The 26,217-nt window shown below is 35.0% G+C and overlaps 1 protein-coding gene across 1 annotated transcript in view; it reads left to right on the forward strand.

The window, feature by feature from the left end:
- Positions 1-24,315, forward strand: part of LOC123559949 (uncharacterized) — a 139,481-nt gene extending 115,166 nt beyond the window's left edge. The window contains exons 33-42 of the mRNA XM_053516650.1: positions 1,868-2,402; positions 2,645-2,815; positions 3,604-3,687; positions 13,147-13,326; positions 13,711-13,890; positions 18,722-18,826; positions 19,364-19,471; positions 21,741-21,866; positions 22,190-22,226; positions 23,196-24,315. Of these exons, the coding sequence (XP_053372625.1) occupies positions 1,868-2,402; positions 2,645-2,815; positions 3,604-3,687; positions 13,147-13,326; positions 13,711-13,890; positions 18,722-18,826; positions 19,364-19,471; positions 21,741-21,866; positions 22,190-22,226; positions 23,196-23,208 (1,539 nt within the window). The 3' untranslated portion in view covers positions 23,209-24,315. The remainder of the gene's footprint in view (positions 1-1,867; positions 2,403-2,644; positions 2,816-3,603; positions 3,688-13,146; positions 13,327-13,710; positions 13,891-18,721; positions 18,827-19,363; positions 19,472-21,740; positions 21,867-22,189; positions 22,227-23,195) is intronic.
- Positions 24,316-26,217: the final 1,902 nt, after the last annotated feature.

Here is a 26,217-nt window from a genome sequence, read left to right on the forward strand (position 1 = left end):
TCAAAGAGTTATCTTAATTGGTTATTTCAGTAGCTTTGATGACCACGAAGCTTTGCTTGAAGTTTCAATCCAATGTATCCAATGGCTACTGCGATTTGACTTTGCACACAAAACATTAATAATATTTTTTTAAAAACCTGTAAAATTTGGAAACTAAATATTTACTTTAAAATACTGTACGAAGCATTTTCTTGAAATAATACGAGTTAAGGATGCTCGCTACAGTTTCGTATTTTTTTTTTCTCAATAATAGAGTTGATGAATTTTTTGTATTAAAAGATCATGTTATGATGTATTGAAAAATGAAATAAAAATACTAGGTCACCAGCTTTGTTTCAATTTAATTTGCCCCTAGATATGGTGCTGTTTTTAACATTTTTCAAAATTTCTATAATCCTAAAATATATTTCAGTAAAGTACAATAATCAGCATAAATTTGATATCTAAGCATTTTTATAACGGAAAACAATATATCTATTTGAAACATGCTCAGAGAAATCAAAAGAAAATGATTTTGTAAAGAAAGGAATACTTGTTCAGCAGACCCAAGGGCTATTTTTGCATATTTTTGTCAATTTCAAGTTGGTACTTCTGCTATTTTATTTTGTTTCACATAATAGAATTTAATCAAACTCTGCACATACCTTTGGTACTGTCTACCTAATCTAAAACAAAAAGAAAATTGATAGGTCACCATATTAGACTTCGCTTAAATCAAATTACAACGAGGTGGGGTGTGGCGGGCATTTATACAACGCAGGTTGGTACGAAATACTATTTCAGTGTTTGAACAAATAACTTAGAGATATTAACAAATTATCAAACGGCAGATGTTTTAATATTAAGCGGATTTTAGGGTGTTTCTGAAGCATTTTGATGTCATAGAACGATGGAAGTTTCCTCCTTTCTCCGAACAAAACCTGTAGTTTACGAATACGGATGTACGGTATGGGTACGGTACGGGATTAGAAACAGCTGTGGCTCAATGCAGAGTTGGAGCGCTGGTATAAATTACAGACTCCAGTATATGTCGGATTGAAGCAATTTGAACTAAATGTACTTTAAATGTATATATTTTGTAACCATGGTGATATTTACCTTAACATTTAGTCGGTATATTATACATATTTTACATTAAATGCATGCGAACATACAATAATTTGCGAATTTTTGCCGTACGCGACATTAGATAATTACTTCCGGGCATGCGCAGACAACCGTTCCTAACGTAAATTTTATCTAGCTTTACTATTGTCATGGAAGTGTTTATTGTAAATCATGCCATCGAAAAGAATCGCAATTTATCATGCAAAGTAAAATACACGATTTTACCCTATTGCACCAGCCAAGTGAAAACAAATCTGCTCCTAATTCAGTATTTTAATGCTGATATCCAGATAGCCTGTAAAATTTCCTTTACATCTATAATCATATTTTGTGGTTACCTCTTTGGTGCAACAAACCCCTCATTTTTTCGAATTTATCAGATGTACTGTAACAAAAAACTAGGTCACAATGTCTTTAATCAAATCGTCACGGATACATGTAACAAGTGTGTACTTTTTAAACCTTATGCATAGTACTATTAATACATATAAACGTGTTGATTTTAAGTTTACATAAACTACATACTAGTATATTGATTATTCAAATTTTCAAATATTCTGTTATATGCAAACGTTCAGGTATTTTGGACAGTAACATGATAACACTTAGGTAACGTCATTTTGATTTAAGAGAATACCTAATGTTCCAGTGCATGTTCCAAGAAAACCAACTTCTGAGACCAGTATTATTCTTTTTCATTACACTAGTAACTACTTTTCAGTGAAACTGGCAAACTCTGAAACTGAAAATGCCGAGAAAGTATGTTGATAATGCTTACAATAGACGGCACGGACGTGTTGGTTTACCTGTCGGCAGTGCCGTGATTTCCAAAAACACCGTGTGTGGAATAAACACTAATACATATGTGGACAATGCTTACAACAGGCAACATGGGAGGGTGGGTATGCCACACGGTAGCGCTGTTATATCAAAATATAGCGATGGATTGACTACGTGGAATTATCTTGATACAGACACTCGAGATAGTTCCCTAGGAATCAATACCCCAAAGGCAGAGTATACAGAACATACATCAGAACGTTCTAAAGACGAGACAAATGCGTGGAAAGAATCTGACATTGCTGGTCCTCATCTGCGGGACACATCTAGGAACAAGGCCAACGTAGCAAAAAGCAGTGAGAGGGGGCGGTCCAGCATCAGAGAGTTCGAATCTAGCGCTGACGTTGTCAATGTTGCTGAAGTACAAGATACAAATCAGCAGAAACATGAAGAAAGATATTTGCAACTTGCTAAACATTTTAAGGAAAAGACTGAACAGAATCAAAAGCTTACTGGTAGGTAAACGGTCATGTACAACTGTAGCTGGATAATCATTAACAAAAATCACATGTAATGGTAGTTTGATTGCAGGTGAAATAAATTGAATTTAATATATAGATCTATGTGTAGTCTCGACAATAGTTATTTTCTGCTTATAAAATTCTTGTGTATTCTTGGTTTCCAAAGGAAAATGAAAAACAAGTTTTTGAATTTCTCAAATTGAAGACCATTCATATTATACTCATTCGTATTGCAGACGAACTGAACAAAATACGGAAGAAGAACAGTTTACTTCAACAAAAAGTTGATATAAATCTTAAACAATGTGTTGAATATCAACAAGAACTACACGAGGTAAAAGAAAATGTTTTGCCAGAAAGAGAAAGATTAATCGTACAATTGCGAAATCAGCTGAAGAAAGGGAGAGGTAAGTGGATATCGTTATTGTGTACCATGATCAGAGAGGATTTTGGAATGACGTCCTTACCCGGTATAGCTTAATATGCTGCCTATTTCTTGTGAAGAGTTGTTTTGTCTGTCTGTCCGTCCGTCCATCCGACCTGCTGCATTAGCTTGTTAGCGTTTCTACTAAAAAAAACCATGGTCGTATGGCAATGAAACTTCCCAGGAGTGATTAGTTCATTAGGTTGAAATGTTGTTGTGCGTGTCGTAAAGGTATGATCCCTGAAATGTAATCTAAAGGTATTTTAGAACAAAGTTTGTCCTTTACTATATGTGGGATTCGAATGAAAATTCGTGGGAATGATCAGTTCCTAGTTGCATATATGTTACCGGCTTAACGCATGAATGATTTTTTCACTGAGTTATGACCCTTTTATTACTATGCATAAAGTCTGTGCGTGCTTCATCTCCAACACTTCTGTCTCGATTTCAATGCAATTGCACAGGAATATTTGTCAGGAAGTCTTGATGTGCCAATTACTGGCACGTCCCGCTGGGATGATTTGCAGACTTATGACCACGTTCAGATCCTGGTCTCAAACGGTAGCCATTGTTTTTAAACTCACGACCTGAATAAAGACAAATATCTTAATTATATCATACAAAGTCTTCAGAAACTCTTGTTAATTGCTGAAATTAAAATCTGGAGTTGTTATGTTATTATAGCTTACCATACTCACCGTCTTGGACAGTAAAGTTATGTTATTCAAAATGTAACAAGAAATTCATATTCCGTATATTACTTTTATCTAGAAAATGAACTGGAATTTACGCATCAGATGCAGAAGTTACAAGAAGAGATAGACAATAAGAGCGGCCAAAACCAAAAGTTAGACGGTAATTTCTTTCTGTTATGGAGCGTCTTATAAATGGCTATTTTCACGGTGGGGAAACCACGTGACTAACTCGGATAACGTGCACGCAAAAGTGCTAAAAATAGGCCCGCTTCAGGTATGTTTTTTCACTATAACTTTTTTGATCCGCAATTGTTTTAAACGAGATAACGTGCATTAACCCCGCAATAAAAAGCTCTTTCAGCGGATATATGTAACTTGATGAAACTCTCTCCCGTTTTTACGTAATCCTTGCCCAACCGATTCGAAAGATGCAAAATATTTTGGTAACGAACACGTCTGTTCACAAGTTACGCACCAAGCACAGATTCTGCAGAGAATTTTCGCTGGAATTTAGGTTTAAAATAAAGCTTGTCATTGTCCAAAGTCCTGTACCAAACATTTAACCTGACTATTCAGGAATATTAAAGATATCGTAAGACAAAGGGTGCGGTAACGTACACGTTGCGGTTTTTCAGGAGGTGACGTACACGTCATTTTTCCCCAGAGGGTAACGTACACGCCAAAGACTATTTATCATGCATGTAGAACATCTTTGTCTTTAAATGACTGAACTGTGTACATTTTGATATTGTTAAAAAAGATGCAGATGCTGGGAGAAGACTGCTTTTATTTCGGTAGGTTAGTATATACAAAAATGCTACAGTGAAAATGAGTAGCGTCGACTCGGTCCTCATCCTAGCTTGGAAATAATTACACGTTTACTGCTCTTGTATATCTGTACATAAATAGGTAAAATGATAAAATTTTGAAATTATTTTGCTCTAAATCCATCATTTGCGCAACCGACCATGTATCTTTGAGTGAAAAAGTTGACAGTTGCTTACGGGGGATGGAAGCCTAGTACTTGTTCTTTCCAGTAACGGTAGTTTAGTTTAGTTGTCCGCACCATATGATTCTGACTTTTGAAAGAGGACGTAAATCAAAGACAAACAAAAAGAAGTATTAAATAGGCATAAAGGTATCATTGTTGCACCGAGAGTAACAGCAGTAAAACTAATATCTATTTATAGCACGGAGAATGAATATATGTGCCAGGAGTGCGGAATGTCTTTTCGGAGAAAAAGTAATTTAAAGGGCGCACGAGAAGAGACATAATGGAGCGTGAACCTACACCTGTTGTGGGAAAAACTTTTTGGACGACCCATTGTCTAAAAATAACAACAGAAAAAAAAACTTGTTACTTTTCTTTTTGACATGTTTATATTTTGTATATCTTGTCAAATAAAAGTCAGTATAATAGATCTTTGTATCTATATATAGATCTATAGTAGCAGTGTAAATTTATTGTCCAAAAATTATTGCGCTTCAATATGAATAACAAGATCGTACATGTCGCCTGCTGTGGACGAATGTTAGAGTAGTATACATAAGAGAAGAAGAATGACCTCTATTAATGTGCAAAGTATCCAGTCAATCCTTTATATTGTTTTTACTTGGATTCCAGACAAGTTTCTTATACATACAGGGAGGTAATTAAAAATGGAGTTAGTAAGAGTTATGATTCCTTATCACTGCACTTCCTTTCTTTGACCTGTATTAATGTGCAAAGTATCAAATCAATCCTTCATATAGTTTTTGGTTTGGGCTTCAGTCAAGCTTCTTGCTTTTCCTTTTCATGCATAAAGGGAGGTTATTCAAAAATGGGGTCAGCTGAAGTAAGACACTCCTTTATGTGGTTTTGACATTGTTTTTTCATACATAAAGGGAGGTTATTCAAAAATAAGGTCAGTTAGAGTTATGGTTCTTTGACACTGTACTTCCTTTCACTGGACCTCTATTTATGTGCAAAGTATCAAGTCAATCCTTTAAATAGTTTTGGCTTGGGCTTCAGACAAGCTTTCTATATAACGATAAGGGGAGATTATTTAAAAATGTGACCATCACACTGCACTGCACTTCCTCTGTCAATGTGTAAAGTACCAAGTCAATTCTTCAAATAGTTTTTGACTTAGGCTCTGGACAAGTCTTTTTTTTTATAAAGATAAGGGGAGATAATTGAAAAATGGGACCGCCTAGAGTTATGGTTCTTTGATACTGCACATCCTCTCACTGTGTTCAATCATTGTGTGAAGTAACAAATTAACACCTTAACTCACATTTTTTGCGACATTTTCTAATTTTAAAACGGCAAATGTAAAATCGCAATCCAGTAAAGCTTAGTTTACTTTAATAGTTAATTATAATCTCGTTAATGCTTATACATGTACAATAAATCATATAATAATGAAATAATTATCAAAATATATAAGGTATTTGATTTTGTGAATGAACAACCTAAACTTAACCGAGGCTGTTATTTTAAAGCTTTGGATGTAATTGACGCATTTATATAGATCTATATTATCAGAATATGTCAGCATTTATAACTTAATCAATCATGGAATGGCTATAGTCCTTAGATATGCAAAATGTAGGTCAATACTGATATGTTGTTTCAGTAAGGAGGTCTAAATGAATAACTAGCTGACCAACAAATTGTCACTAACCTACAGAAAGAATAACATAATTATTACTCCCGCCCATAATTTAAACGACAACGTATTTATATTATTGGTGGATTGTTACGGTCCCATGCATGATAGAACTCAAAAAGTTTGTCAATGATACAAATAAAGTGCATGCTGTCATATTAAACAAAAAGATTTTCTGTATTGTAACGTTTTAATGAAGAAAAATCATGGTTATCAAACATGCTATCGTTCGAGTTATCGTTTAGAATTTATACTAATTCCAGCATCTTTTTAACAATATAAAAATGTTTACAGTTCAACGGGTCATCAAGAAGATTTGAACCCTACTGACAGACAGAACTACATGGTTTATTCCCAGAAACCTAATTAACTTTTGATATTTGGAGAAAAAAGTTGACATTTAAAATGGCAACTGCTAACAATGTCTACTTGTCAAAATAACATACACGTTTAGACCATAAAATTCCAACTGCTATTCATTTTCACTGTAGCATTTCTGTATATTCTAACCTACCGAAAGAAAAACAGCCTATTCCCAGCATCTGCATCTTTTTTAACAATATCGACGTGTACGTTACCCTCTGGGGAAAAATGACGTGTACGTCACCACCTGAACCGCAACGTGTACGTTACCGCACCCTTTGTCTTATGATATCTTTAATATTCCTGAATAGTCAGGTTAAATATTTGGTACAGGACTTTGGACAATGACAAGCTTTATTTTAAACCTAAATTCTAGCGAAAATTCTCTGCAGAATCTGTGCTAGGTGCGTAACTTGTGAACAGACGTGTTCGTTACCAAAATATTTTGCATCTTTCGAATCGGTTGGGCAAGGATTACGTAAAAAGGGGAGGGAGTTTCATCAAGTTACATATATCCGCTGAAAGAGCTTTTTATTGCGGGGTTTCTGCACGTTATCTCGTTTAAAACAATTGCGGATCAAAAAAGTTATAGTGAAAAGAACATACCTGAAGCGGGCCTTTTTTTAGCACTTTTGCGTGCACGTTATCCGAGTTAGTCACGTGGTTTCCCCACCGTGTATTTTGCAACATATTTAAAATCAGATTGCCCATGCTTTATAGCGTCTCTGATTAGCTTTTCCAAGTTCTCCACGAGACACTTTCGGTAAGTGTTCCGTTAAGTGAAGCTCTGTGGCCGAGTAATTAATGTCTCTTACTTCGAATCACATGTCACTCACTGATGTGGATTACAAACCTGGTTTTGAGTGAATAATTCTTCATCGAGGTGGCTTACGGAAGGTCGATGGTTTTAGCCAGTTGCCCGCCTATACCTGAAACAAAGCCCGGATGTGCAGCTTGGGCCTTCCTCCTGTGTCAAAAGCTGGAAATTGGCTATATAAATTGAGCTGCAGTGGTGGTACTCTAAAACAAACAAAACCAAAGCAAAACAAGAGGGCCATAATGGCCATATATTGCTCACCTGTCATCACTGAATTTAAGGACAAGAAGATCAAAAACTCATAATCAAGATCAATCAAAAGAATCATGAGAAAATATAGTTGAAATTTTCTTAAAGGTATAGATACGTCAAAATACACTTATAAACTGGAGGTACTATCCATGTTGTACCACAGGAAAGTGGTCTCGGTTTTTCCCTACGGCCAATTATAAAAAAGCTATTTATAGTAACATAAAAGGGAAGTAATTAAAAAAAATATTGTAAGTGAACAAAAGAAGGATCTGCCAAATAAAAACAAGAGCACTGCAATGCAACGCAAATGCAGAGCAATATACACACAAAACAAAGCCATATGACCTTTGACCCCTAAATGTGACCTTGACCTTGAAGTGAGCCATCCAAAACATGCGCTCTGCACATCGTTTGGATGAGGTGAACATTTATGTCAGGTTTCTTTGAAATCCTTCAAGGGGTTCAAGAGTTACAGAGCGGCAGGGAAATTGCTAACCAACAGACAGACAGACAGACAGACGGACACAGAGGCGATAACATAATACGAGGGCATATAAAAAGGAATCGAGATCTTATGGTGATACAAGTTGTGTGCAAGTTTGGTTAAAATAAAATCATAAATGAAGCTGCTATTGTGCAGACAAAGTCAAAATAGATAATTTTGGCCCTTTCAGGGGCCATAACTCTGGAACCCATTATGGGATCTGGCCAATTCAAGAAAGGAACCAAGATCTTATGGTGTCACAAGTTTCTGTGCAAGTTTGATTAAATTAATTAAAATAAAAAATGAAGCTGCTATTGTGCAGACAAGGTCAAAATAGATAATTTTGGCCCTTTCAGGGGCCATAACTCTGGAACCCATAATGGAATCTGGCAAGTTCAAGAAAGGAACTGAGATCTTGTGGTGATACAAATTGTGTGCAAATTTGGTAAAAATCAAATCATAAATAAAGTTGCTATTGTGCAGACAAGGTCAAAATAGCTAATTTTGGCCCTTTCAGAGGCCATAACTCTGAAACACATTATAGGATCTGGCTGGTTCAAGAAAAGAACCGAGATCTTATGGTAACACAAGTTTTGTGCAAGTTTGATTAAATTCAAATAAAAAATGAAGCTGCTATTGTGCAGACAAGGTCAAAGTAGATAATTTTGGCCCTTTCAGGGGCCATAACTCTGGAACCCATAATGGAATCTGGCAAGTTCAAGAAAGGAATTGAGATCTTATGGTGATACAAATTGTGTGCAAATTTGGTAAAAATCAAATCATAAATAAAGTTGCTATTGTGCAGACAAGGTCAAAATAGCTAATTTTGGCCCTTTCAGGGGCCATAACTCTAGAACCCATAGTGGGATCTGGCCAGTTCAAGAAAGGAACCAAGATCTTGTGGTGATACAAGTTGTGTGCAAGTTTGGTTAAAATAAAATCATAAATGAAACCACTATCGTGCAGACAAAAAATTGTGGACGGACGAAGCTCACCCTGTCACTACGTGACAGGTGAGGTAAAAACTGTACAGAAAAAACTCACAAAATAATTGGGTAAAACGCTAACCGTTACATAGTAAACACAATGCTACCTATTGAATACATTCCATACATTGAAAGTCATAATGGTTTGGTTTCTGTGTCACAGGAGAAACATAAAAGTTAATAAATACACTTGCAAATTTTTTAATTCTTTTTTATAAAATGAAACAAGGTCTTACGCCTGAATACTTGTCATATTTAGTTCCGCCTCTGTAGAAGATAGGTCTAATTACAGCCTCCGCAACGCAGACGACATAGAAGTTCCACGTGCACGCACAGCACTTTATCAAAACTAATTTTTCCTTCAGCTGTACGTCTTTTCAATGAATTGCCACGACCTACTCGGGAAACTGAATCACTATCTAGTTTTAAACATCACCTCAACTCGAATATTGTATATGTTCCTAAATATTATTATGGGAGTCGAGAAATTCAGGTTTTACATACTAGGTTACGTACCAACTGTAGTTCACTTTCGCAAGATCTTTATTCAAAGAACATGATTGACTCTCCAAATTGTATTAAATTTTGTGGCTACGCTGAAAGCGCTAATCATTACTTCCTTCACTGTGAAAGGTACAGTGACCTACGAATAAGTCTCCTTGAGACAGTTTCTAGTTATTGCCGGGTATCTTTAAATGTTCTCCTTTGTGGTGGCCAGTCTCTCTCGTGCGAAGACAATACCACTATCTTCTCTGAGGTACACAGATATATATAAAGAAATCGAAACGCTTCCTTAGATAATTCACCATTGTACAAAACTAACAACCCTGTCGCCTGTCTTCATCTTCATGTCCATTTACTCTCTGATTTCTTTTTACTTAATATCTAGAATCTACATTATATTTTGATTTTGATTAATATACTTTTATACAATATAAGAGAGCATTTCCTTTTTATAAGTTCAATAACGCCAGGATTTTGTGTAAATTGATTATATATATGGAGAGGACTTCAATAAGCCTACTGGCTTCCAGTCCAATCCAGAATTTATGTATGTAAATAATCATTTGAAATGTACATATTGGGAAATAAAATATGTTTAAAACAAACCTTTTGTTTACTTTATTAAAGATGTTTTTCACAATTATTCCTAGCGGACAGAATTTTTTGTAACTTTGCATATTTATAGATTGATGTATGACAAGTTAAAATAAAAAATAAAAATAATAGGTACCCGTGCTTCTTTTTTCAATATTCAAAGTTTATTAAGAACACCAAATCGGTATTTTTGTCTGAAGAAACAGTACATACATGTCATAATAAAACTACTGCAAACAATTATTTATTCGAAGTTTCACTCTGATGTTACTGTTTATGCATCCGAATTAATAACACAACTATAACTATACATAAAATGTCAACATATAGATATATTAGCTCAGAAAAATTACTCTTGACAAATGTCGAAAGTATCTGAAACTGAGAAAAACACGAAGTATTTCTTAATGATATGAAAAATCTAGCGGACAGAATTTTTCCAAATTTTATAATATGTAAGCTAGAACTAAGACAAAAAAATTTAAATCAAAAAAATTATATCAACCCGTGCTTGTTTTCAAGAAAAATTAAGAAATATTCACTCAACCCACAAAAGTATTTTTTTCATTACCCCACCCACCTAAAAATTATGAACATTTTTTTTTCTTACAAAACAAATTGCACAATTTTATTATCAGTTCCTTAACCAGTATTCTTACTCACATGCGGAATAATGCTCCTTTAAGGCTGCATGCCTCTAGGTCAAATACTTTTTGAGATACTTTCTACACAAAGCTTTCACATCCCATTTATGTTTATATTTGACCACGTCAAGGGACATAAATCTGTTTTTATTGAGTGAAACCTCAAATAAAAGCACTGGTGCACAACTTTGCATGCTGAATTTAATTCTTGTGTGGTTTCATGACTCTTGGCGCATATAATTTTGAGGTACATGCGACACAAATGTTTAGACCCTTTATGTACAATTTGACTATCAAGGGCCATAACTCTGGTCTTACTACGTGAAATGCGGGATGGGGCACAAAAAGTATAACAACATTTTTAGGAAGTCACATTTGATCTTGAAGGAGATATATCTACGTTAAGATTTTCTGGAATTTTATTTGACTTGAGTCGGTTGCATCATTACTGGACGAAATAGTTTACTTTCAAATTGGCTGTCCACAATGTATTCGATTCGAGCACTTCCTACAACTACTCCTCCAATAAAACACCATCACTTTTAAAGGTAAAATATGGATGCACGACCTATATTGTCAGTACATACGATATATTTTGCGCGAGTGCGCTGCATATCCGACAATTATGCACTTTCGGTGGCGAATTCTGAACTTTACAGTGGATATCGCTTGCTGCGCGATTGAGCTGCGCACAAAATATTGTGATGAACTCCTTTAAATGCAAGTTGATAGATAAAACAACCATATATTTGACAGGCACGTGTCCAGGTGGGGGGCCAGGGGGCCTGGGCCCCCCCAGCTGGCTGGCTAGTTACGATTTTTATTACTATGGGCCCCTCAATTAACAAGTTTATACACCCGCACAACTGGCTTGATTTGACAGCGATACACAGGCTAAAGAGCCATAAAACCGTGTCCGGTAGTGGAAATTAGCCCCAGGCATGTCACAGGTAAAAGTTTACAGATCTGTGCATGCTTCATTGATCGCTTGATCGGTACTTGATTGGGTAGTGGAGAAACTATTATGTTTTTTTACTCTTTGGAAGTTTTATAAAATGATCAGAACATTGTTGGTTTTGATAAGTAAATCTTAAAATGAATCTGAAAATTGAAACATTATGATGGTTGTATTTTGTTTTTACATTAAGGCACATTCCCCAAATTTATTAAACTGATAGATATTTTTCCTATCTTTTTATTTTACAACAATTATGAATTTGAAACTACTGTATCAATTTTACTCTTTTGGGTCTAATAACCTTACTTAAAAACTCCCATAGTTTTAAAAGTAGTTTCTCAGTAAATCTTACAAAACACATCTAAAACTCGTTACTTATGAGGGGTTTTATACATAAAAATATCATTTAATATGTGCTGTGATGTTATAGTTTGTACAGTCAAAGAAGTATAAAATACACATCTATTTATTTTTATAGATCTCTGGTACAGTTAAGAGTTCGTTGTCATTTGAAATCTATGATGTAAATAGTAATTGTCATAATACTTCGTTTGTTTTGTTGGAAATCTAAAAACATTTGGCCATTTTGCAAATAGGATACCCTTAATAATTAGACTAGCCACTAGACTGATAATTACGATATTTCTATGATTTTTTTTCATTTTTATGTTCATAGAGACAAAAGCCAGTCTATTCTAGAGATTTTCTAAGAGGACTGATGTTAAAATTGTAATATTGGACATAGTATATAGACTGGCTCAGTTCACTATATGAAAAGAAAAAAATATATATCATAGTCTAGGAGCTAGTCTACTTAATAATCATCTTAAAACTTCAATATTTTTTTCAACTGGGTATCATACAGAAAAGTAAGTCCATACACCGTGACTGTACAATCATACATACACTGAAAAGGCTTGATGAAATGATTAAAAAGTAGACTTTTCCTTGAATATATAGTGCATATTTTCTGACCTGGCGAAGATATTTTTAGTACAGACTTTACCATTAAAAACAATAGGTAACTTGTGCATATCGGATTTATTCGTACGGAATGAAACCAAATCTAACGATGTAGCCGATAACCCTAAACTAAATGACAGAATGGCCCATTTATGACCTTTCTATAAATATCTCCGCCAGGTCAGAAAATATGCACTATATGATACATTCATGCATCCTTAAAGGTCTTTCGGGTAGCAGGAAAATGCATCTATTCATGTGCCATATTAAAAATTTTCGCAATCGGGAGGGGATACCCCTCCCGAACCCACCCCAGGTTGGGCCCCCCCCCCCAGCAAACAAATCCTGCACACGGGCCTGATTTGTAAACGTATTAATTTACTTAAAATTTACCCTATTATAGATGAACTTTACGAAGCGAAACTAGAAGTTAGCCGTCTCAAAGATGAAGTAGAACATCTTCAGGTGTATGCGCAAAGGTGCTGTGATCAAGACAGACAACTACATGATTACCGGGAAAATATTCTGCCTGAAAAAGAGAATATAATTGCTAACTTGAGCACCCAGATAGTGCAGCTGTCAAGTAAGTTAAAAGTATCCTGTGACAAGTAGACTTCTTAAAACAAACCTGTTTGTTAAGTAATGGCGTGCATTACCACGAAAGCAATGAATAAATTGATAATTCAAAGTATGGGTGTGTATTGGGTTATTACCAGATATAGTTTTGTGCTTTGAGGCAGCTATATATTTTTGAAAAGTTGCCTTTTATTAACCACGTTTTGAATGACTGTTAGGTCCGCTGACGTATGATGAGTAATGCATTCAAGTCTTTCATAATACGCAACCAAAATAAAAGACAATTGTCAAAGTAAAATTCACGTAGTATCAATTCCAAATAATTCCTTTTCAAAATAGCGTTCTAGGTTTATCCTTTTTTTCTACTTTTTTTTATAATTTATTACTCTAGATCACTTGAATGAGAAAGAGAACGAAGTCGTTTATCTCAACGACCAGATTCAACAGCTGCAGAAATATGTACAGATATGTTATGATCTAAATGGCAAATTAACAGATCTACATGAAAACATCTTGCCAGAAAAAGATGGAGCTATAAGCGTTTTACAAAGTCACGTCGAAAAGCTGTTTGGTGAGATGTTATTCATCTTATTAACTATGAAAAACGAATAAATCGTTTTGTGAAAATGTTCAGTTACAATCTTCTTAAATAATCATCTAAAACATTTTCAGCACTTTGCCAGAAACATTACAAAAACTCAGACGTATTAATATGCTCGTCCGAATCTGAAATTTAGACTTAATGATAGAATTTCTAGAAATTCAATTTACTGTAATTTACTAGTATTTCCGTTGAAAATTAACTGGGAGGGCAACATTCAAAGATAAAGGCAGGTCTAGCTAAGTTTTGTCAAAAAGGCTGTAATGCTATACTAGAATTATAGCGTTCTGAAGTCTTATGCTAAAATTCCCTGAACAATACAAAAGTCCATTTCACGGCAAGCGTCTAATTATTGGTAAAGTCTTGATCGGATAGACTTATTTTAAGCTAGATTCTCGAGACGCAACGTGATTTGAAAAACTGGGGGCTCTTTCATTATCGATTTTTGCAACAAGGATAAATCGGTGAAATATTGATTCGTCTTTCAATTGGACCAGAAATTGTGTGATGTGCCTGATATTGACAGAGAAAAACTGAAGTTTAGAGTAAAGCTATGGCTATTTTTTCAGCATTTGACCGTATTCATATCTAACACTCAGATAAAACCTTCCATCGTTTTTATCAGTATGTTTATTTTTTATCAAATTTGAATAACGTGAATATTATGCAAAAATTTAGAACCGGTGTCACCGCTCAGTCTGTTTTAAAAAAGCACTGTCAAAAGAAAACCGCAAAAAAAAAATAAAAAAATAAACAACAACAAAAACAAAACGAAAGGGTTGTGATTACAATGAACTTTCGCGTTCAAACAATTACATCCTAACTTCATGTTCTTATTTTTGATCGCGGCCGATGAGGCCGCGATCATATTGAATAGGTAAAGTATATGCGCGCTGGGGAAAATATTTCATGATGGACCTGTGAATTCTTTACTTATGGGTGAAACAGGTCTTATAAGCGTAAATACGACTAGCTTCTACTGATTATAAAACATACCGTACGATTTGTTGTGAATTAACTGTTGTTGTACTTTTAGTAGTTCAACCGCCACCCTTGTTTAAGAGCAACATTTAAAAAAACACTTTTATTTCATCCTCAAGTACTAAGTAAGTAGACTCGCCCAGTTTAATCAATCTAGACGCATAATCTAACGCCTACTTCACCCGATTTACATTCGGAACATTTTCACGCGTTTCGGGCTTTATCGTATGTTTTACATGGGATTTTTGAACCGTCCAAAGATGTTGGAAATGTTTGTCTCATTGTTTATTTTTTTTTAATAAAACTGTTACTGCTTTCATTGTCTACCACTTTTTTTCCACCCTTGCCTGAAAAAACAGTAATGAGTTTGTACACTGTTCAGACAATTGTGCTCTGTTGAAATTTAACCAAACACAAGTTTACCTGCATAAACAGAAAGATGATATGTCACCATGCGCGGATCCAGAGGAAGGGGGTGGGGACCGGGGGTCCGAGAAAGGCAACATTAGAATTGCATGTAAAGTATATGCGGCTGCTGCTACATACGACCCCGACATAATTCATATTATTTATCTAAAAGAAACTAAGAATTTTACCTTCAAGAAAGCTTGATTTTATCATTTTCCCAAATTTAACAGGTTAGTCCATAAAACTGTCCCAGAATGCAAAAATGAAGTGCTAAATTTCAAAATTTCCAGGGTGGGGGCGGAGTCAGGGGATCGGACCCCCTCTGAGAAAATTGGCTGTGTCCGTACATGGTCACTATACCTGTCTAGTACTGGACATTATGGTAAACGCTTCTTTCCTGCACAAATGACAATTTCGCAACTTCTGTCCGGTTTGTACAAATTTCTGACCGCGATAAACCATTTGACTTGTAATCATATTTGATTGCTTTTTGTTTCATACATAAAATAATACAAGCATATCGTTTTAACACAGAACAAAAAATGGGCCAGGCTACAAGTTATTTCAAATGATCGGCATATAAGCCATTCCCACAATTTAATTTTCGTCTTTTTAAATGAACATTTTAAACCATGGTTAACAGATTCAGATTATAAAATAACTCCAGTTTTGAAACATCACATACAAATGACTCTTAAAAAATAGGCCTTGTCTAATTCATACAGTCAAAAATTACCCCCATCCCGGAACGAATTACACACTGGTTGGAGCGTTCGCCCGTCGATGGAGCGATCACAGGTTTGGTGTCTGGTACGGTCACTCTATCAGAGAATAATATTTATCAACTGGAAAAGTGTTAGTTACTGTGGAAATACTTTAGTGCTTGCAAAAAAAAATGTTGAAGAAAACGGGCGTGTAACCCCAAACAAACAATAATTATTCCATTTTAAGATGGTCGAAATATGCATAATCAAAGCGACATGAAGTTAATGTCAGACATGAAATAAATAGATTATTGCACTTATGCATTTGATGTCCATTATTAGTCCCCTACTAGTTGAAAGCCAGTTTCGGGGACTATAGGAATGCGCGTTTCCGTCAGTCCGTCCGTCTGTCCTTCCGTCCGTCCGCAATTTCGTGTCCGGTCCATAACTTTGTCATCCATGAAGGGATTTTAATATTACTTGGCACAAATGTTCCCCATGAAAATGACGACGTGTCATGCGCAAAACCCGGACCCCTAGCTGAAAGGTCAAGGTCACAATTTGAGGTCAAAGGTCAACAGGGCTTTTTTCCTGTCCGGTCCATAACTCTGTCATCCATGAAGGGATTTTAATATTGCTTGGCACAAATGTTCCCCAAGAAGATGACAATGTGTCATGCGCAAAACCCGGACCCCTAGCTGAAAGGTCAAGGTCACAATTTGAGGTCAAAGGTCAACAGAGCTTTTTTCCTGTCCGGTCCATAACTCTGTCATCCATGAAGGGATTTTAATATTACTTGGCACAAATGTACCTCATAATAAGACGATGTGTCATGCACAACTTTCAGACCCCTAGCTTAAAGGTAAAGGTCAGACTTGGCAGTCAAATATTAACATGGCATATACAGGGTCTGTTTCGTGTCCGGTCCATAACTCTGCCATCCATGAAGGTATTTTAATATTACTTGGCAAAAATGTTCCCCATGATGAAATGACATGTCATGCGTAAAACCATGCCCCCTAGCTCAAAGATCAAGGTCACAATTGGAGGTCAAAGGTCAATATGTTTTTTTCCTGTCCGGTCCAGAACTCTGACATCCATCAAGGGATTTCAATATTACTTGGCATAAATGATCCCCATGATGAAACGACGTGTCCTGCGCAAAACCCAGAACCTTAGCTTAAAGGTCTAGGTCACATTTGGAGATAAGAGGTTAATGGGACATTTTTCCTGTCCGGTGTATAACTTTGTCATGCAAAACAGGATTTGAATATTACTTGGCACAAATGTTCACCACTATGAGAGGGAATGTCATGTACACGAACCTGGTCCCTAGGTCGAAGGTCAAGGTCACACACAGATGCCAAAGGTCAGATACAAGAATGACTTTGTCTGGAACACTTCTTCTTCATGCATGGAGGGATTTTGATGTAACTTGGCATAAATGTTCACTATCATGAGACAGATTGTTGTGTGCAAGAACCAGGTCCCTAGGTCTAAGGTCTAGGTCACGCTTAGAGGTCAAATGACAAATTCAAGAATGACATTGTCCGAAGCATTTCTTCTTTATGCATGGAGGGATTTTGATGTAACTTGGCACAATTGTTCATCACCATGAGGCACTCCTGGTTTTTTTTAAATTATTTCCCTTTGTTGTTACTATAAATAACTTATATTGTAACTTACTTATTACAGGCCATAGGGAAAAATCGAGACCAGTTTTCTGTGGTACAACATGCATGTTACATCCAGTTTTTAGGTGTATTTTGACCCATCTCTACCTGGTAAAGAGTTTTGTGTGGACTTATATGGAATTTTTTTTATTATTATAAATATTGTTACCTTTTTGATAATCGGCCAAAATGCTATATGAAAGCAACTATAGGGTTTTATATATACAAATTCTAATCCAAGTCTTTTGTTTATAACATACTGTATATATAGTACAATATTGTTTATACACCATTGACAGATATCAGTTCATTATGCTATACTGCAGTAGAGAAAATTAGGTGCCTTCCAGTAGGGGACTTTGTATTGCATGGCAATTCTTCATTCACTTGTTTGTGTTGGGTTTACGCCGTTTCTCAACAACCTTCTAATTATAATGTCACTGCGGTCTGCTTACACAACCTGTTTTCATACTTTCTAACCAGTAGGCATTCTCCGTCAGAAATTGACATCTTTCCCACTTCATGCAGCGCTGTAGGAAGTCGGGCACGAACTAACATCTCCGGATTCCGAGGAAAACTGTATTTAACTATTTATGAAACAGTTGAAAAGGACTTAAACGTAAAATAAAGGCTGATAAAAGATTCTGCAAGCAGACAATGTGAACTTGGTTGGAAAACGCGAGAAAAAGACGTATTTAAACTTCCCAATTTCCTTAGCACCGTAGCATGAAACTGAACCCGGTAGTCAAGGAGTTTTGTGATCTTATTTTATTAAAAAAACATTTCAGGATAATTTTCAGAAAATTTCTAAAAATCTATGGAGGAAAGAACGAACAGTAAACAAAATAGAATTGTATCTGATACCAGCAGAATGTAGATCTAGTCGTTATTTTATTTGACCATTTTATCGTAGATTTGCTATCAATCTGAATAAATGAAATGATCCTCGATCTTCAATTTAACGATGCATTACTTTCATTTGGATTCAGAATGAATACAACTTTTAATTTCAAAATACTTCATTTATTGTTGCAGACGACATTACTACACTTAAGCGGACGGCTGTATCTGTGAGTCAACTCGAAGTATTACCGGAGACAAATCTGAGCAGAGCTATACAACAGCTGCAACATTTTTATGGTTGGAAGCTTTTGTAAAAATTATCGTTATACACAACACGCCTTTAACCGCACCCCCCCCCCCCCCCCCCCCCCCAACCCACACACCACACACACTCTCTCTCATTAATCATACTGACCCCACATATATTTCCGTAGAGGGTCACTAACAAATCGAATAATTAATATTGACAATCCGTTCAGATCGTTTACAAGTTGACGACATGCCTATGAACTTAACTTATTTAAATTCTGGTCAAGTTGTTTCACTTTCCTTATTCTTGGAAATGGTTGCTTTCAAGACAAAACTTTACAGACATTGACACATCTATAATATATCCCAATAAAAAGAAGCGGATATCTATTCAATTATTTGATTTTTCTGTGTAAATGGGTTTGAAATGGAATTTGTTTTTTATTATAGAAATGTTTTTAGTTTTCAAATATGAGATAATGTTCATTTATCATCTTTGCTTCTGAATTAATGCCCTGAACAATAATAAAATAATAATTCTGTTGAAATATTTCTAATCTACAATTAATTGTGTATTTCATTTAGATCGGGAGTACAGATCCAGGTATGACATTACAGACAAGATGGAAGCGCTGCTGCAGACTAGGCTTGAGTGTGTTATGAGTGAACTATGTAAACAGCAGGAAATTGGAGGTATTAAGCTAGTTACATGCAATGGCCTAAACCAATGAGTATATCTTACATTTGATATTGTTGTTAACTTCCTGGTTTTTACAAGAGTAAAACCAAAAAACATAGAATGAAGTAAAAATCGCCTACGTAGACTAAATTAAAAATTGATACAAGAACTTTACTTAACACATTTTTGGTTGCGGGTTTATCCCGCTACCAAAGTTAAAGTGTATTTCTGAAAATCATAGCATCTTTATCTGATTCCGAATCACATCCAAAGGATGTTCATGTGCTACACAAAATAGTCCCATTCGTGAACAATGCGGATGAATTATCAATGAATAAGCAGTTCTTATTCAACCTGTATCCAATCGTACTGACCATTTAGATTATATAAGATCTAATATGAACTTAGGTGCTACCTAGAAGGCAGAGCTCCCTTGAAAAATCACCAGTGCCCCTTGAAAATTAAAGGAGTGGTGCTGGAATTATCTGGAATTAAGGATCCGTTTTAGGAAGTTTATGTTCTTTAAGATCTATTAAAATTTTAAGAACTAATGATATTTCATGATTTCTGAATGAATGTCTTAGAATGTGTTAAGATTAAATCTTCACATGCGAAAACTACAAATATGCTATATACGAACTAAAGAAAGTTACGGTTCTTTTTAGATGGAAGAATGTGTCCAACTAACTTTAAGGCAAAAATACTGCTATGACAGAACTCTGGTATGGGAGAATGAAAATCATTTACATGTACAAAGCTTGTTTAAAAACCAAAAGACTAGCCATCGTTAAAAGTTAATGATGAGAATTTTACCCAGAGAAAATCACTTTTTTTGCCGAAATTCTCGAAAACTCCTGTTTTATTTACTGAACTGCTAAGTTAACAGTCTATGACATTTTTATGGTTAATCTTTTAGCACTACTGGTATAGAATAGGAATGATAGTAGGAGCCTTTTTGATGTTTATTGATAATTCATAGCCAATAATTTTTGGTTGCGGGTTTATCCCGCTACCAAAGTTAAGAGTATTTCTGACAATCATGTAGCATCTTTAGGATGTTCATGTGCTACATAAAGTAGTCCCATTCATGAACAATGCGGATGAATTATCAATGATTAAGCAGTTCTTATTCATCCTCTGTCAATTCACACTGGCCATTTAGATTATATAAGATCTGTCAATGATTAGGTATTCCAGCCCATGGTTACATCACTGAATTCCAGCTGTTCATGTAAGGTCAAGCAGAGTTTATCTTAGATATGAGGCACATTAGTATTTGTTTCTTATACATGTATATTTATAGATATATTTATAGACTGGCATTTAAAATGAAAATAACTCTCGCAAAACCCGCAACCACCAGACATCTCAAGGCTTCGATTTTCCTAGTAATAAACTCTGGTCAGTGATTTTTAAGCTTGTGGATGAAATATATGAGAACGGGGAGAAGAGCATTTTGTGCTTTTCACAGTTCAATGCCTGTAAATTATGATCCAAAAACCTTTTTTTAAAAAAAGTTTTATATACTGACTACTGTACAGACAGTACATTGGAACCTGACATCACTAACAAAACACTTGTTAAATTTCACATGAATGACTTTATTTTTTTCAATACTTTCAAAACCCATAATAAATAATAAAAAGAAAAAAAAATGAAAAAAAAAAAGAAGAAGCTTCAGGTCAGGATCGAACTCCCGACCTTTGGTTTTCAACGTTATCTTGCTAACCACTGCACCAATGAGGAAGTATGACGTCATTATCACAAATATAAGTATATATAATAAATTTCAGTTATGGCAGTGTGACGAAAATCGTTTTGCATTGAAAATATTGTATTTTACCTTTTTTTTCTTTGTAGAAAATGTATGTAGCACTAAATTCTTATTATCAGGCGCTCATTTACATTTTTATCCAACGTTCAAAGCAGTAAGCCAAACGCTTTTGTCAACCGTAAACAGCAAGCGTCTATTGACGTCTTACTGATTAATTACTATGAGCATTACGTACTAGAAGAAACCCGAACAACACCGATTCCAAAAACTTACCACGAATTTTCAACTCGATAGTAATTCTATACACAGTTTTATTCATTTTCTTTTTCACACGTGTAACCGTAATGCGAATTTGTATTTGTTTCTCATTCATGTATATTCATAGACTGGCATTTAAACAGAAATAAATCTACCAGAAACCCGCAGCAAGGCTTTGAATGAATATAGCGTTGTCACATTTAAATAAAACATTCAGAGAATGAAAACAAGTGAGGTACATTTTGTTTCAGATCGGCTTGCCTTGGTGATCAACACTTACACGAGTATGGTTAAGGAAAATTCAAATTTGCATCGATCTTTGAGAACAAAAGAAGGCGAAATAAAACAGTTAAAAGCAGAATTACGCAAAACAAAAGGTACACTGAAAGGTTTACAGCTACCATGGTTACTGCTCTGTTTCTTATTTAGTACAATAGAAGTTTTGTATAATTTTTTTTTATTGTGCATGTACTTAACAGAGAAAATGGTTTTCATACCCAGTTTGAATTAATCTGCATGAAGAAAGAAAATTTTATACTAAATTTACATACATACGGGAATTATTTTACTACATTAAGTCTTTTAGATATAATGCATTCGATGTTTTTGTTTTACGCTATTGACCACACTGAGAATTTTTGTAAAAGGAGTGTTTATATATCTGCATGACATAATTTGTTTGAAATGCTTTGTATTGTAGTGACAAAACTAGAGATAGAGCGAAGGGTTAAACACATGTAAGTTTTCTTTGCCTTTTTCTATTCATATTCAAAAAGACTCAGTAAAAACCCAGACGAGATGCTTCCCTATAAAATAAGATACATGTATACGATATTATCATAAATTCACAAATAAATGAAGTAGTGTTAATTTTGTTTTGTTTTTTGCTGGATTTAACCTGGCGCCGACACATTTCTGGCACTAAGATAGAACCACCGATCTTCCGTAAGCCAGCCGGATGGCTTCCGTACATAAAAAAATCAACGCTCCAAGTGTGGCTCGAAACTACATCGGTAAGAGGCAAAGTACATTTGTAGTTTTAAGATACTGTTACACGTTGAATAACATACTTCGAACTTAAACGTTTATATAAATGTCTGTGTCAATAAACGTCTGTTTGATCCGTTAATACGTAATAGCAAGAGGGTTTTTCGTGAATTACGGCTCAGATGTAAACTTTACATCATTCTAAAATTCTTTGAAAGTGGTAGTATACGTTAGATCTTAAATGTAGTTTTTATACTAGGTTAAGATATCCTGAATGTTTTAAAACAATCCAGTCACAAATAGTATATAAAATCTGTGAAACCACGCAAACATGTAAGTAGTCAAAATGTTTTATCAATGTTGGTGTCAGCAATGGCTGAAATCTACAAACAAAACCGTTTTTTGATGATACAATTTAAAGCAGTAAACCTTTGGGTGTACGGGGTAACTGTTGGTCAAAAAGCGATGATTGGTTGGATGGATATATTATATCCTTTAGTGTACGACATCATTTTGTATTCATAAGCAATGCCTGATGGTATATGATAAAACAGAAAAACTGAAAACTCACAAGGAAGTCAGTAATATAAATGTTGAAATGACCGACAAAGGTAAAATAAAACAGTTTTCAAAAAGTTCCATGTTTCAAGTTCGTCATTGCTTTATGAAACGAAATTGTTTAATATTACATGCAAATTTTGTTGTTGTTTTTTTTTCAGGTCAGAAGAATGACGACATTCAAATGTTTTGTGCAGACTTGTATGGGGGTTGTTTATGTACATTTCTTCAGGAGTTTTTATCTTTGTACCGTTTAATCACATTGTATTTACTCGCAAGCGGTTACTCCTGATACGGTTAAAATATCATTTATGCTTTTATCATTGGCACAGCGTAAATCTTTTGTTTATATTGTATGTAAGTATTTGTATTAACTAAAGGAATTCAGTTAGAATGTACAATCTCTATAAGATAATTTTTCGTTATTACTTAGAAATTGCAATGTTTGTCAAACCAGAGTGATTGTCATCGAGTTGTTATATTTGTTTAGAGCGTTTGTTTTGTTTGTTTATTTTAGGTTTAATGCCGTTTTTCAACAGTATTTCAGTCATGTAACGGCGGGCAGTTAACCAAACCAGGGTTCCTGGATTCTGTGCCAGTACAAGCCTGTTCTCCGCAAGTAACTGCCACTTCTCCACATGAATCAGAGGTGGAGGACGAATGATTTCAGACACAATGCATTTGATCAAATCGTCACGGAGAACATACTCCCCGCCCGGGGATCGAACTCACGACCCCGCAATCCCTAGATCTACGCTCTCCCTATTGAGCTAAGCGGATGGACCTTCGAGCGTTTGTATGCACACACATTCACCTCCCTGCAAATGCTTAAAAAGAAACCACCGAAGTTGTTATTATTGCCGGTTCGGTTTAAAATGATAACTTCTGGTGGATATAGTTGTAATTGTTTATATCACTAGTTTAAAGTATCTGTAAATGGTTTTAACTGAAAGATGGTTTCAAACAGATGCAGTCATGATTTACTGCAATTCAAGAATTACTGCCCTGTACTTAATTAGAAACTGCAGCATGTGATAATCAGGTGTTACATGGTTTTTGTTATACTGAGTTATGAATTAACGCTTAGCCTTACATTCCGCTTAGCCTTACATTTTGAGAAAAAAGTTCAAGCGACACCATATCATAGCAGCATATAAAACATGTACATGTATATTACTTTACAAAACAATTGTCCATATACTGATAATTATATGGGTTGTTCTACATGAAACGAGAATTTTGGAGAAACCTTTACACGAAAATAAAAAAATGTAACTTTTATATAGTTTTTTGTGTTGTTGTTTTTTTCAAAGCAAACATATGACTGATTCTTAATTTGACAATTGGATAGGTAACAATAACCTTTGTCTATTGGTTTTATATCTAGTTTTACCATGGTCGTTCTAATTGAGTTATTTCCGTGACTCAGATATAATTAACGATTTCAGTGCAATAAATCTCATAGATTATATTTATTTTGCCTTATATCTGATGTCTAATGATGAACTATGAAGTAAATGTATTTTAGTCTTGGAGTTACAAAACATCAATTCAATTTAAATTGTTAGTCAGTTCGAAGACAAAATGTAGCTCCTGTTCAGAGAGATTAATTAACTAGACAATTTCTTTGAATTTGAATCACTTTTATAGGCACAAACAATGAATACAAAACAAAAAGATTAACTCTTAGAACATAATTTAGGTAAATATTTGATAAATTTGTTAGTGTCACGGTTGTGACAAAGCGTCTCGGCTGTGACACGTTCGTAACGGAAGTGACAAATAATGTACGAAACGGATAATCAAACAGTATATTCATAAGATATTCTGTTTGCGGCGATTAAACACATCCTCAGGATATGTTTACCTTCTACTACTAAGATATATGATACCTTTTCTATTTCTGACATTGGCACTGTAATGTATTGATATATGTAGAAACCGTTACGGTTTACTTCTTTAATAAAATACATGTATATATTCTATTCCTTTTATAAAATAATATCGAGGTCGTTGCACAATTCAGAGATTACCATGATTTGTTGCATATACGAGTACCACTAGTAGTTAAAAGAAACGAAAACCACTCGTGTTTCAAAGATTTATTCATGGAAATGATCAAAGTGACAACACTGAAGTTGCTCAGACCAGTCTCAGTTACAATTCTCAAACAACACACTATCATTGACAATGCATAAATAATTATTTAAACCCTTAAACCCCTGGATTCTTTAGGATTTCCGAGCGCAGCTTAGACCCAGATCAGCATGCCCACAAACGTGCCTTTTGATCAGGGTCTACGTTGTTCGTTGCTTAGACAGATACCTTATCTAGGCAGCAAACTGTTTTCCTATCATTTCTTTACCTTATATGTTTATATAGTTTTTTATTTTCTTCCATATTTTGTACAACGCAGTACTGTCCATTATGGCTTCTGTCAATATCAAGTATTCCTGAAAAAGACATGAAATTATCAAATAGTAAAATCATTATTCGGTTCAACCTCTTAACAACAGCCACCATACCCGAGCAAATAAAATTAAAGGTTGGTGGAAGGTGGTTGAGAGGGCCAGTATAGAGCGAAATATCACTTTTTGGTGATCAGAAAGCTTGCTGTAATAAAAGTGGCTATTGTTCAGAGGTGACCATTCACTGTAGGTTGCACTGCACTGGTAACCAATTTTCGATTTCCAATATATAACATTCTAGCATTGTTTTCGTGGAATTAACAACGCGATCGTGACCAGTAACACTTTTGCATTTCGACTACAAAATTTAAAAATGAAGCATGTAAACCTTACTTTAAAATGCAATGAATGAATTGGTGATAAATTTGTTAGATATTTGTACCGTGAAATTCAACTGCCTTTTCATCAGTATCTTTGGGTTCTAACAGTTCCGTAGAGTGAACGCATTCTCTCGCAGAAAAGATAGTGGTCGTCTGTGGAGAGAAGCACTGGCATCAATATAGCACTTGGTAGAAACAGCTTACATCTCGGAACGATACAGTTACGGGGCTTCCTGAGAATATCTGCAAAAAAGTATACATGATTTATGTTGGTAAAAGATAAATAGTGAAAGGTTATAGGGATGACAAGACAGCGACCCTAACATACCGACCTGGTAGCAGTAGTACTAGTAGAAGTGGGAACAGCAGTAGCAGTAGCAGTTGTATTAGTATAG

The sequence above is a fragment of the Mercenaria mercenaria genome, chromosome 10 (genome assembly GCF_021730395.1).
Source record: "Mercenaria mercenaria strain notata chromosome 10, MADL_Memer_1, whole genome shotgun sequence".
Lineage (NCBI taxonomy): Eukaryota > Metazoa > Mollusca > Bivalvia > Venerida > Veneridae > Mercenaria > Mercenaria mercenaria.